This window comes from Etheostoma cragini, chromosome 2, assembly GCF_013103735.1.
Source record: "Etheostoma cragini isolate CJK2018 chromosome 2, CSU_Ecrag_1.0, whole genome shotgun sequence".
In the NCBI taxonomy this organism is placed as follows: Eukaryota; Metazoa; Chordata; class Actinopteri; order Perciformes; family Percidae; genus Etheostoma; species Etheostoma cragini.
In genome coordinates, this window is record NC_048408.1 from 12,598,556 (window position 1) to 12,613,202 (window position 14,647).

Genomic DNA, 14,647 nt, shown 5'->3' on the forward strand with positions numbered 1-14,647 from the left:
TAACGAGCCTGATGATCTTCCATTGATTCGGCTATCACTTGCTTGTCTGGTAATTGATCCGTAGCTGAGCCTCTAGTTAATTATATGGGCTTCGACATGGACCCTTGCCCCGGGGGGAATTCTCAAGTCCTGCACAATAATAGTTTTAATAAAAGGAGCTTGTGAATCCCCTGCATCCTTTTTTTCTACTCCATTCCTGCTTCCCAGTATTTTCATCTTTCTATTTCCTTCTTCTTCCCAATTTCCCTTTTACTTTTTCATCTCAGTGCTTTTTACCTCTGTGTCTCTTTCTCGTTTCCTCTGTCATCACGGCCATTACCATCAGCAGAGGCAAAGGGAAAGGAAGGGAAAGGGAAGAAAAAGAGGTAGAGTGAGCAATATTGGCTGAGTCCACTCCTCCCTCCCACAAATAACCAGCCAGGTCAGAAGCTGAGCCACCAGCTTGACTTGAAACACTGAGTGCCATCCGAAAAAAACCACAGACTTGCACATTTACAGACAAGGGGGAGGAAGCAAGATAGAGGGAGGGAGGGAAGAGCTGGAAAGCAAAAAGGAACCTCAGCTGCTAAATTGTCACTTAATATAATTAGCTTAAGCCTCGTGCATTACCTTTTCAATAAGTTGATAAGAGCAGAGCATGAGGTACTTGGACAATAGGTGACACGTGCTTCAGACAAGGTGCAGGCAACTATGCAAGAGATAGATTAAGAAAAAAATAGAAAGCGGGAGAGGGGGTGGGGGTGGGGGGCAGGGGGGAAGTAAAAGAAAGATAGAGCGAGAGAAAGAGACCTAGAAGTGGTGAAAAACATCACAGAAGACAAAAGCAGGAATAAGATTCAGGCAGGGAGGGAGAAAGAAGTGACGATGTAAAGTGAGCTTAAGACAAAAGACACAATTGCACATTTTCAAAGTGGTAAGACACACTGTATACTTTTCTCTCTGCTTGCAGAAACCCCTTACACATACCAGTACTTACCAGTGATAATCTCAGCAAAGGTTAATAGTATACTGCCATTAGGACATCGTACAAAAGGCTTTTAACAGACAACCAAGCAGCTGTCTGCAGCAATTTACCAGAAAATTTGAAGTGACTTTATACATCAGAAGCCATTTAATGCAGCCGGGGAGAGAAGTTCTCGGTCTGTCCTGCTCTTTTTTGTTCCTCGGCGGCAGAAAGATCACAGTGACATTTCCCTCTTCCTGCGGACTGAGGCACCTAGTCTAGTCATTTCTCTAATGATGGTGGGGTGAAAAACTGGGGTGGAGAAAAGGGGATTTAAAGGGAAGAGAAGAAGGAAAGGAGGATAAGATGAGGTGGGATGTCTTCATTGTTTGAGACATGTCCTATGCTGTGTCAAAGGAATAATAGATATCCTTCCGCTTATTTTATTTTATCCTCCTGTGTGTCTTTTTCTCCGTGTCTGCCTCCCTTTACTCCTCCATCCCTCATTTTATTCCCTTACCTTTGCTGCTGTGGGGACCAATTTGGCTAAAATGGAACCTCTTCCTCATTTTTTTCTTAATTAAAATCCGAGAGCCTCCGCAGGGGGGTTTTCCTCCGTGTGTGTGTGTGTGTGTGTGTGTGTGTGTTCCTATGCATGCTGGTGGCAGATTGCCTGCGTTCCATTAGTCTTTCATTAGAGTGGGAGAAAATCAAACAAAGGCAGCGGATTTTTTTAGAGACATAAGTCTTTTTTTTGTTTTTTGTTGCTGCCCTGCAAATAGATTAATTATCAGCTGTGATTACAGAACATTTTTGTTAAAAACAATACTCCAATTTCACATTTTTAAACAAAGAAACAAAAAGCCTACTTGAAAACAATCTGCTAAGGTGCTTCTCTTAATGATGTTTTGTCTAAGGAAAAAGCTCTTTTGCTAAGCACCGTGTGTGTGTGTGTGTGTGTGTGTGTGTGTGTGTGTGTGTGTGCGTGTGTGTGTGTGCGTGTGTGTGTGTGGCGGGATGGCCCCTCAGGGGAACTAAGTTGCTCTGAGACGTGTCGGCCGCTAGTAGCGCAAATGGTAATAAGGCAGGGGGACAAACGCCCCCTCCACCTTACCCATGCTTTCCCCCACCTTCCTCCCCCTAGCAGCGGAGGGGTGTGTGTGTGTGTGTGTGTGTGTGTGTGAGGAAGCGTGCAGCGCGATGTCATTGAGCATCTCAGAGTGGAGCGGCACAGTTGACTCACTTGAGCCTGCACCGGCCCGACACACACATGCTCACTCGCTCGCTCTCACAAGCGCCTGCTCTCTCTTTCGCGCGCACACGCACGCACCCACACACACACACACACAAATACATACATACAGGCGCAGGCGCTCAGTTCAGTTCCTCAGCGGCTGCAGCGGAGTACAGAGGAGTCAGAGAGAGAGAGAGAGAGAGAGAGAGAAGCAGGGAGAGAGGAAAGAGAGAGGACAGGCGGCACAGACGTCGAGCGAGCGACAATCTCAGACAGAGAGAGAGAGAGAGAGAGCGTAAGGGAGAGAGAAAGGAGCAGGAGGCAGGGAGAGCTGGATAGCTGGTGGCTCACTCCCACATCTCATCTTCACTTTGCTGGGACAGGCACAGAATTGATGGTAAGAGACGTTCATGCATTTTATTGGCTCAGCTGTTTGCTTTAGAAGACGCTTTTCTTGGGACTTTTTTCCTAGGCCTATTTAGAATTATTTACTTTTTTTGAAAATACAATTTTGAACACAGATTTGAAACTGTTTATTTATGTTTTGCAATTAGTTGTTGGCTAATTACAATATACTTAAGACTCACTTATCACATTAGAAACAAAAATGAATGACAGATTTGTTTTTATCCTCATTTGTGCATGTGTTTAGTGTTGAGTGTGCAAATAGCAGCTCACAGGTTGTTCAACTTTTTCTCTATTATGTTTCTGAAATTTCTTTAGGCTGATATTAGACCACTAGCATATCTGAATGTGTCATGCATGCATGCAGGTAAATGTGTTTCATTGTGTGTGTTTTGCATGTAAGTGTGTTTGAGTTAAGTCCAAGTCCAAGTCCAAAAAGACAGATAGATTAAAGCAACAAAAAAAAAAACTGAGGCCACAAGCATTATGAACCCCTCCTCACTAATTCTCATAACCCCCCTTTTTTCTTTTACTCCATTCCTGCTCACCTTCTCATCAGCCCCCCTCCTCACCTCCGTGCTTCTCCTCATCCTTCCTCACCTCAAGTGCTCCGCTCATCTTGCCCTGTCCAAGATCAGGCCCCTGAGGAAATTCACCGCAAGCCCTCTTTTCTTTCTCTCTCTTTTTGAGAATTAACTCCACACACACTCCTCCGCCACCAGACCTGCCAAGAAACCTCACACACACATTTACTCCCTCAACTCCCCTCTCACTGCTATCCTCCTCGAGAAGCAGGACCAGCGCAAAAGGGGAAAAAAAAGCAACACGACCCCAAAAGAACCCACCTTCACTGACTTTTTTTCTTCTCTCCTCCTTCACACTCCCACATCCATCCTGCCCTCCCTCTCTGTCTCTCCCTCTCTCTGTCTAAGTCCAAGGAGGCAGAGTTGGATGTGAGAGGCAGTAAGTGCGACACAGTCCCACAAGAGCCCAGCACGGACCCGGAGCCGCCCAGGCCACCTCCAGCTAAGGCTAACAAACCCATCGGCACAGCTGGCGTTTGCACGAGCGTCCCCTCCAGTAGCCACAGTAGTAGCAGCAGCAGCAGCAGCAGCGGAAGCAGAAGCAGAAGAAGTGGTCTGGGTGGCATTAGCATCATTAGCAGCAGCGCTGAGGGAGCAGGCGAAAGCTCCATGCAGTTCAGCACCAGACCGCCTAGTGCTGAGCAGCCAGGCTTCATGGGGACATGGCAGCAGCAGAGCACTGACAGCAACCTCCTCTACAGAATGTCCCAGCAGGTACGTCCACTCAGCCTTATCCCTTCATCCTCTCCATCTCTGCCTCCTCTCTCCTTCCCTCTCTCCACGTCTTCAATCTCTAATTAAGGACCAAACTTTTATATTTCTTCTCTTTGATGTATGTTCAGACATTTGCTGTTGATATTCTTACTACCTCTTGGTGTGTGTGTGGAAAAAAAAAGAGTGTATGTATGTGTGTCAGTAGGTGTCTGTAGTAAACTTTGGGAAGGGGAGGGGGTTGGTGTAGGCAATGTTTTTGTTTGTGATATTTCAAATCCAATTTTGGAACTTTATTTCCCTTTTCACTTTTGGAATATATCTGATCTGATGTGTCCTAATGTTGTTCTACACACACCATGCCTGAAAGTGTTTTTATTCATGTAGCCTGTGTGTGTTCCTTTTATTTTTTTACTAATTTAATGCATGAGTCATTTTCGGACTAATAACATATCTAAAAACAGCATATTTTGTGTATTTGTAAAAACACACATTTGAACCAAAACTTCCACAATTTTGGATAACTCATTTATTTCACCGTTTGACGGATTATCCCTTGTCCGGATTTGTTACATACATGCTTAAGTCTCCGTAATTGGTGTGTGAGCGGTGGGGACTTTAAAAGCAAGCAATAGCAGTGTTTTGGTAACCTCAGTGCCGATAAAGACTCGGGAAGGGGCACCCCTCTGGGACCGGCTAATTGACTTCATGTGGCCGAGGCAGGAAGCCCCTCGCGCGGCTACAGAACAGCAGAGGAGCCGTGAATGAACGCAGGCTCGCATGGAAAAATCATCATGGTAGCCTGCTCCGGCTGAGGAAAGGACACTTTTCCTCCCGGCGTTACGCGCCTGTTATCGTGGATGTTGCACTGAATATCGCTCTTTTTTAAAAGCCTTTTTTTTTTAAATTAATATCTTTTTCAAGCAGCTCCCAAGTTAGAACAAGAGTTATTTTAAAGGGAAGCGGGATATTGTGGTTCCGTGGGATAAATGCCAGGTAAGGAGAGGGAAGAGGAGTGAGAGTTTTGTGCAAGTGTGTGTGTGCGTCCGTTCACGCGCACGTGTGTGAGGGGGAGACAGTAAAGATAGAGGATGGTTGTTATGTTGCAGTTAATCATAGCGGGACCTGCAGGCTCTCCGTACCATGCACATGCTGTTACACACTCGGGCCACAGTGGCTCTTGCGCAACAGCCGCGGCTCTGTGTGTGTGTGTCTGGAAACGAAGAGAAACTTATTCTGTCACCTTGACGAGATTAAAAACAGTCCGTAATTTTTTTATTTTAAAACCAAGCATATTTATAATCCCAGAGGTACAATCGTGAAGTGGCAAGGGTGTGTTGAGACTAAAACATCTATATGAAACTTAGGCTATAGAATTCCACATTTCTTAAAGTATCATTTTTGACATTGTCGTGTTTCAAACTAAACAAACAAACCCCCTTTTCTACATTTCACTCCACAGCCAAATCTCTACCAAAGATGACATTTTTTAAATAAATTGCAGCCCTGCTCTTTTCATTCAACATCTTTATTATTAGGCCTATTATTTATGATAAGCCCCTGTCCTTAAATGTTCTTAAAGACACGATTATAGGCTACAAAGTATTGATACGTGTATTGGAGACGCCGGGTGTGTACAGAGAGGAGCGCGCTCAGCTTCTCTCCCGGTATGAAGCAGGTGGATGGGCCCCTGCGCTCAACATCTGCTGGGACCCCACGTTTGCATCCCCAGTCCTTTTTACAAATGCGCACCGTTGTTTCAATATAATCAGCTGAGGGACTCGCTGTTATTTATCCTTCCTCGCACCACTTAGAAGACATCTTCCCATGTTTAGTAGGCATGACATAAATTCTCCGAAGGAAGCCTGTTCCTTGACAGACTCGCCTTCTTGGAATCTAACCGATAATGACTCCGTGTTTGCCGAGGCTGGCGCACCCTGGGGTGTTGGAGGAGAGAAATGCGTTAGCTTGTGTTTCAAACATCTCCACTATCTCCCTTAAAGATCAACTAGGTGACACGAGTGATGCGTTATTGTATCGTTGTTAGTCCAAAATTATATTTCCATCAGACCGATGGAGACGCAGTGCGTTATGGAGAGATGCGGCTGCATGTGGTGAGAAGCAGGGCAACAGCAAGCCCAAACATTTGGCAATACTTTAGACATTCCATGTAAAAGACACACATATACGCGAGCACGCGCTCGCGCACACACACTCACTCACTCTCACTCACTCACTCACTCACTCACTCACTCACTCACACACACACACACACACACACACACAAGGCAAGTCTTAAGAAATAAGACATAAGAAAACAGCACTTTAACATGAATGCAGCCATTTTCCTGCCGGGATTGAAATCACGTAAATAAGATGATGGTTCACAGCAGGTGTCTGATCATCTCGCTGCACAAACATCAGTGACCGATGAAAGCAAAGAAAGAAAAGCGGAGATTATAACGGTCAAATTATCAATCGGGAGATCTGATTTTTTTTTTCTTCTTTTTTTTACGGTGTTTTGTAAGAATCAAGTCATAAAAAGCAACACCTGTCTCCACCAGCGCAGAGAAAATGACCTAAACCAAATCCATGTCGATTTAAGAACAAATGTCACCTCAGAATTTATTGATTTTCTATTTGATTGGTTCGTGCATTCAAGACATTTCCATGTATTTTTATATTTTGGCTGTAGCCTACTTGTGAATTTATTCAGAATGAATAAATTAATGTATTTCCATATTTACTTAGGCTAGATGTTTTCAAGACAATGCAACATTTCCCCCAGAATATTTGGCTGGAGGGGATGCTGTTACAAATTGGCAAACAGATGAAAAACATAGGTGAATTAAATCATTTTTCTTGTGTTTTATTAAGTTTGGGGAGTTCAGATTGCATATTGATAATATATCTACATGCAATCGCTTTTTATTATGGCGCGTTTCTGTAGGCCTAAACTAACGAATTTAACAACAGTGGCGATCAAGGAACAGCTGCCAGCGAGTCATTTCCACCTTTCATAACAGGCCTTGATATGCTTCTAATCTTTGAAGAAACTTTTTTCCCCCAAACCACGTAGCAGTAGATTCCCTACCTTCATAATCCACCTTGAGTGTCAACCGGAAACAACACCAACAGCAGGCAATTTTAATGAAATCAATGAAATGGATTCGATAAATACTGCCTATTTTCTCAGCTTCCTAACGGTCAGAACGCGGTGGGCATTTTACAAAACACTGCAAGAGGTAACTTTCACAAATGTTTTTTTTTTCATGGAAACAAAAAATACAAGCATTCATTAGGAGAAGAATTATTTCCCAGGCATTACGGAGTGATAATATTTTGAGCCTTAATTGACCCGCTGCTGTACATGCGTGGCTATGAATATCGACCCTTGCAAGTTGAAAACCCCGGAGTTAAGTGATATTACGAGCCTAATTGGTTCATCAGGGATGACTACTTGACAATACAGCAGCCGCAGGCCGCCGCGTCTTTTTTATTTATTTACCAAGTCGGAGGAATGTGCGAACCACTCGAGGGTTAGAAAAGCTTGTAAAAAAAAAAAAAAAGTGCCTTAACCCCTACCCGAAGATCTGGTCTGCCGCCCAGTCTTACAGAGGAGCTCGGAGAGAGAAAATAAATCACGGTATGTCTTCAATCTGAAACCATCACTAAAATGGCCTCTTCCTCTTCTTTTTACAAGGGTGCTGTAACGCGGCTTCCTTTGAAGTGCGACAGGTCGACTATGGGCCGAGACCTAGAAGAGGTACAGTGGCATTACAGCTTGCTTCTGTCTGCTCCATCTCACGCATATCTACACAAGGCTTTATAATGTGGTCATAGGCCTTTACAAATATATAAGGAATTTTAGACTATATAATATAAATATTAATAATCATAAACATAATAATGCGTTCTTGAAATGTTACAGGCATTTTGCCTCTTTCTCAAAATAATAATTTGAATTTGAAATCGACACCTTCCCCTCAGACCATGTATTTGCAAATTTAAGCTCCTTAAAAGCTATTAAATGAAGATTAAAAAGCTGTAAAAAGGATTGTGTTAAAATCTATATTGATACATTTTTTTTTATCAGTAATGTTTTCCCCCCACCTTTTTTAAAAGAAAAATGGTGCAGGGTTTAAAATGTCTGTTTTTAATTAAGTATCAAATTGTTAAAGTGTACAGACATTTTGGTGTTAATAATATAAAATTTGTTGGCTTCATAGTTATTTACATTCAAAAAAAAAATGACCCTAAATATCTACTCTGTCTGGCTTCAGTTCTTAATATTTTCTCATGTTTTTATGTCTTGTGTCATGTTTAAACTTTTAGTTTGGTTCAGTTTTGCAATCATACTGGTTGATTTTCCCTTATTTATATATTTCGTCATTGTAGTGCAGCCTGTACAATCCTGTCTGTGTGTGTTAAACCTCTGAATGCTGTTAGCTCTCTGGACATGATGACAGACATAATAGTGGAATAACATGCTCTGCTTTGTTGTGTCTGACTGAAAAAATGAGGTTGATATTATCCTCTTCAGAGCAGATCACAGAACGCGCTAATCTGCCTATTAACACACTGATACACTTACAGTGGTAAGTGTGTGTGTGTGTGTTTTACACAGTGGGGTACAGGCACGTTGCATGCATATGTGGTGCATATGCATTGCTTCTTGCCATAGTGTGGGACCGGGAGGTAGTGATTTGATGCATATGTGTAGCATTATCCACAGTCAGTGAATGGGAATGTGTGTGTGTGTGTGTGTGTGTTGTTGCACTCAACTGTTATTATCCCCATGTCTGTCTTTGATGGGTCGTTGCACACAGAGCATATGGATGTCTATACGTACACGTATCTGGTGTCATATGTGTGTGTTTGTGTGTGTGTGTGGGTGTGTGTGTGTGCTCTGACACTGAAGTTTACATATGTGCATGTGTGCGTTAGGACATTTGTGTCTGTGCTATTGCCATTTATTTTTCTGAGTGGGTGGCTAAAGACTCATATGCCAGTTGTGTGTCAGTGAGTGTGTGTGTGACAGTGAGTGTGTTTGTGTCTGTGTGTGTGTGTGAGAGAGAGAGAGAGAGAGAGAGAGAGAGAGAGAGAGAGAGAGAGAGAGAAATGTTTTGTGGGTTTGTGTCCTCTCCCTCTGAGTGTGTGTGTGTGTTTCTGTGCGTTGGCTCTGGTTCCATGTGTGTGTGGGTGCGAGGTGAAGTGTCTCTTGGCTGGCCTTGGCTGGAGAGCTGGAGGAGAGCAGAGGTGAAAGAGGAGATTTACAGAAAAGACACGCACCACTTCCCCCATTACTAATTTTCTTTTTCTTCTTCTTCTTCTTCTACTACATCTCCGTCTCTCACTGCCTCTTCTTCTCTCAATTGCTTTTCCTTCATCTTCTCATTCCCCACACCTCACCCCTCTACTTTTACATCTCTTCTTCTTGACTATCGTTACCTACCATTAAACTGTATCTCCACCACCAGTCCTCCGCATGCTAAATCCCATTGTTTTGTTCTGCAGCTACTGTCTTTATACAAAGGGCTTTTGCGATTGAACCTGTGTAACAAAGGGCCACTTTGGGCGTTATGATTAACACTCTTAATAAGACAAAAGGACAAGTGTCAGGGACACATTGTTTTTTCAATAAGGAGTGACTGGATGTGCCACTCAATCATTTTGGACGAGGTTTAAAGCTACTTTTTCCACCACAACAAATCCCCTAGCACCTGTCCCTCACTGTAAAGTTTTAGTTTGCTCTTACACTGTTTAATGCAATAATTGCTACTGGCCTTTTTGAAGGGAAAAGATAACATAAGCAGCACTTGGAAAGGCCGCTGAGGTGTCCGTCAGCAGGCATCCCTCTTTGTGTCTTTGTCCATATGCGGCAATGATGATGTGAGTGTTTCCTGAAGGCAGCATTATTCTTGCAAGAGAGAGAACAGAAATGGAAGCGTAAGACTGAGTGGGAAGGTGGCTGCAGTAACTTGTATATTTACTGTATATGTGTGTGTGTGTGTGTGTGTGTGTGTGTGTGTTTATACCATTGAGAACCCATCTACTTTGACGGAGGAGGATGTACAAGGTCCCATTCATGCTGTGGTCCCCACTATATTTACCCAGGCACCAACTAGGGAGATATGACGTCCACAACATTTTTACTTTTAACTTGTTTTAACTGGCTTTCTTAAATCTGTTTTTATTTGCTTGCCACCAAGCATGTCCTTTCATTTTTATTGAAATCTGAAGAAACAACAATATAATTTGTTTCCCTGTTACATTTCTCTGTTACATCTACAGTACATTAGGTTTAAGTGGATAAAAATCAATTTCCATAATTTTAATTCCATCATTTTTTGTGTGGTTTTACGGAGTATTAAAATGTCAGACTGTTGAACCCCATCAATATGACTTCTCATGCAGACCCCGCCGCTCTTTCTTTGCCACACCATTTCTTACTAGAATATCCTTTTTATAAAATTGAATTTTTACCCTTTTACTTTTAGTACATGCATTAACTGCCGAAACAAAAAATCCACCTCACACAAAACCATGGTCACGTGTGTCCCGGGTCATACAGTAACCTCTGTTGCCGTGCAGTAATGCCCTGCAGGACCAGTGTTATGGGTAAGCACTGACCCTGACTCTGTGTGCGAGACCCGGGGCAACAAGCGATCAATAAGCATCATGTGAGCATCACTAACGGGTTCCATGTCAGCTGTTTCCTGTTTATCCTGAGGAGACGGCCGCCTTACAGCCATGGTGAATGCCCAATAAAAGGGAGGATACAGAACGTAGAGATGCTATCATGAAAGTCAAAAGGCTTTCTTTATCATATGCCTGGCAGGGCAGCTTGCTGTGCGTTCTGAATGTGTACGACTATTGAGGTTTGATAGAAATCCAAAGCCATCTGCTCTTATCAGAGGGCTGAGTGGTGAAATCTACTATAGCTGAGATTTTCCCAGGGACTTCTTTTAGTCCTGTGTGGGCATGTGCATGTAAAGGAAAGAAATACAATATGTAGTTCCTGTAGTGGTTTTTTATTTATTTACTGTTATGCGAGTTGCAATCTACAAAATAATCAATAAAGGGGTATTCTGAATAGAAATCTCAACCTGTAACATTAAGGAAATTCATGTGGCATTTTTGGCTGTTGGTTTGATTAGTTTTAAATGAATATAGTGTTCAGCGTGGCAGACGAATGTGGGGTTTAGTCAACTTTGCGGCACTAAGAAAATTATTTATAATATTCCCTATTCCAAATACATACTAATTGTATGGAAAAGTGTACACTTTATCTTCACATTTTTTCTCATTGTATTTGTTTGTTTTTGCAGATTCAACAGATATGTTTTAGTTTAATCAAATATGTATATCTTTCTCTCCCATTACTGTTTTCCCCTTTTTTCTGCTGATGGCTGTTTAAGCAACACTTTATACTCTGTTTCTTCTTCTTTCATTTTCTAAATTTCTTCTTCCAAAGGGTTGTTAGTTATTTGTCTTTGGGTAGTTTCCTGCAGTGGGGAGAAGTCGTCGGTGTGAAGAGGAAGTGTGTGTTTGAAGGGCCAGTCGCTCAGGATGTCACCAGCCCGCCACTAATGAGGGGGACATAAGCAGCGGGCCAGGGCAGCAACACACACACACACACACACACACACACACACACACACACACACACACACACAGTAGGAATGCTGCAGCTGTCACCAAGGTCTAGGCAGTTATGAAAGGGTTGAAGTATAATTGTGTCTTCCCTGCGTGTGTGTGTGTGTGAGTGTGAAGTGGCAGTACCCGGGGTCGAGGGGGTGTTGAGAACTGGGAGGGGCCCATGTTGGCTTTGGTGACCCAGAGACTGCCACTGGCAGCGAGGATCATCACACATAGTTGACTTAAGTGAAAAGAGAAGGAGAGAATCAGAGGAAACATATATTTTGCTGTAGTATTTTAAGACATGGCCATATTGCAGAGACATTGTTGTGAGAGGCTGTTCTTTCCCGTCCTGTATCCAGAGGAAGGTGACATTAGGTGTGACCTGTGCTAAGTGACAGGAACTTGGGCAAACTTTCACCACGGCTTCTCCCTTTTCCTGTTATTCCTCAACTCCTGTTATTTTGTTATCTTTGGAGCTGCGCCAGAGCAACGGGCAAATCGACAGCCTACTATTTTTACATCCGTCTTAAGGACCCCTGTCTGCTCGCTCTGCCTGCCAATTTGCCCCATCAGCAGTGGCAGCGGAGAAGAGCTCTCAAGGCACGGAGGCTTTCATTTTTCTGTTGGCGGTGTGGCTAATGCTGTCACTGTTATTTGAAAAAGCACTCAGGGTGAATTGCTATTATTATTGTTAAAACCATCATCATCATCAGGCTTATTTATGGTTATGGTTATGGTTAATTATGGTAATTTTGTTCAGGGCTTACAGTTCCCTCCATCTCTTTCTTCTTCAAATCCGTTGTACTGTTGTTTGTGTGTGTTTGTGTGTGTGTGTGTCTGTACTGTACATTTTTGATGTGCTGGCAAATTACCAAAGTTGTTGGTAAATGGTTTTCCATCAGGTAACAGTGAGTGATTACGTCTGCAGTTCACATGTGAGGTGAGGAGAACTCGTGTGCACACAGGCAAGAATAAATGTTACTTCTCTAAATGCATATGTTGAACTCTGTGGCTTGTGTGTGTGTGCGTGTGTATGTGTGTGCGTGGGCAAGGACAAGAGAGGCTCCCCCCCACCCCACTATTTTTTGTATAATTTCTTTCTCTCTCCCATGTTTTAATCTCCGTCTATTTCTCCGCTCTGTTCTGTTACGTCTCCAGCTTGTCGTGGAGATTTGATTGCTAGAGGCCCAGGGAGGATTTTAGGGAGGTTCTGGAGAAAGGAGGCTTATGGTACAGGCTGTGGTAGGCTTGTAGCCAAAGCACACACCCACACACACACACACACACACACACACACACCTACAGGAAAATATACCTGCTTTCACACACTCCTATTATGTCTTTTCTTTATACTTCTTCATGTGTAAATTGCTTTCTAACTTGTCATTTTAACTCTGAAAAAACTTAAGTCTCAACTCATTAGCTACTTTGTGTTGTGAGCAAAGTGTTAAAGCAACATGTGTAAGCGTTTGTTTGTGCTCTCTGCTGACTTTGTAAAGATGTTTGCGCTGTTGGATTAATAACATTTAATGGCCACTGTTAAATGCAGCTGCCTTGGCATCCCACAGTTCGTGTTTTTTTCTGGCAAACTAAAACTCTGGGTGGCTTTTTGTTTTTGTGAGTATGTGTTATGTGTACATACGCAGTGCAATGAAATACCACAGTGTGTGTGGGCTGGATGGGAAAGGCATTGTGTGTGTTGTCACTGTGCATACCTGTTCACACAGCTGAATTGAACCTCTCTGCATGTGAGCCGATCACATATTGAGCAGCATTGCGTTTCACTTTTGAACAATCTATAGTGTCAATTAAGTCACAAATGATCTAATTAGCCTACTGTGAAACACATCAATTGGTCTGACCCTGTAACCGTGGCAACCAGCCAGAGGTGGGAGGCTACCATGCATGACCTCTGGCACCACACATTGTTGGCCATCCACCCCTTGTGACATTCATTGTGCGATTGAAGTGACCGTTTCAGTCTTTAAAACAGGACAATGTGAGAATTTTTGTAAAGAAAAAAGCACTGTTTCAAAAGATGTGTTGTTGACACACACACACTTGTGTAGGCACACACACACACACACACACACACACACACACACACACACACACACACACACACATGTATATACTTGCTTTCTCCATGTTGATGTTTTCCCTGTAAATGACCTGAGCTGCCTCTTCCATTGTCGGGAAACGCACTCAGCGTTAAGTGCTTTGTTGGAGCACTGTTTGCTGCATGATGTGTGTGACTCTGACTGGCATTTAATATTTTATGGCATTTAATCCATTTGATATGTTTTCTCCAAATACAAAAACACAAAAAAAAAAATCTGGAGCTTTTGTTTCCTTTATCCAGGCCATTACTTCACAGCTTGTTGATCAGTTTAGATTTGTAAATGGTCGCAACAAGGGATTTATCACACAAATTGACTGCTATTTTTCTGCACGACCTTAAATCTGATAAATTTAGCATTTGAGTGTGGCTTAAACGGTGCCTCATGAGGGCAAAGGGGATCCTTTAAGCCTAATCAATTGGCGACCAGATATAACTCAATAACATAAATAATAGAAATATCATAAGCAAAAAGCTGGGAGATTTATTGCAGTAAAAAGTGAAATGAGAGCAATTAAAGAGCAATCAAGTTTACTGGATACAGCCGCATAGAAAGATGCATTATGACAAAGAAGAGGAAAAGGGGCTGGCAGCTTGTGCATCAGTCAGAAGGTGAGGAGGAAACTCTTTGAGATCAATTGAGAATAGGCTGAAGTCACAGAGGCGATTAGAGGCGTCGACTTGCCTCTGTTGTAAATGCTGTCAGATCTGTTAAAGGAAGCCTAATACCTCTCAGGTTGAAAGCTGTAATAACATCAACTGCAACTGGATCCGCAGGGAAGTGCAAGCAAGTCTGCGTGTGAGTGGAAAAGGAACGGAAGGAAGACAAGTGTGTTAGTGTTTCATTGTGTGTTTTAAGGTCTAGGTGTGTTTGAGTGTATATGTGTTGTAGAAAGCAGCAGAATCACGCACAAAAGGCCAGAGCCGCGGGGTTGCTCCTGGCATTTTTCCGGCCACCAGATGCCTGTCACTGCTTTAAGAAAAAAAAGAGCAGGGGGGGGGGGGGG

General features: G+C 42.9%; 1 protein-coding gene across 3 annotated transcripts in view; it reads left to right on the plus strand.

Moving 5' to 3' along the window:
- bnc2 (basonuclin 2) overlaps positions 1–14,647 on the plus strand; it is a 158,918-nt gene that overhangs the window by 62,973 nt on the left and 81,298 nt on the right. For 2 of the 3 annotated variants that reach the window (XM_034893025.1, XM_034893037.1), the window contains exons 1-2: positions 2,282–2,574; positions 3,515–3,880. In XM_034893025.1, coding sequence (XP_034748916.1) covers positions 2,572–2,574; positions 3,515–3,880 — 369 coding nt within the window. In that variant the 5' untranslated portion in view covers positions 2,282–2,571. Of the gene's footprint in view, positions 1–2,281; positions 2,575–3,514; positions 3,881–14,647 lie in introns of those variants that run through there. The other variant, XM_034893029.1, reaches the window with a different exon arrangement.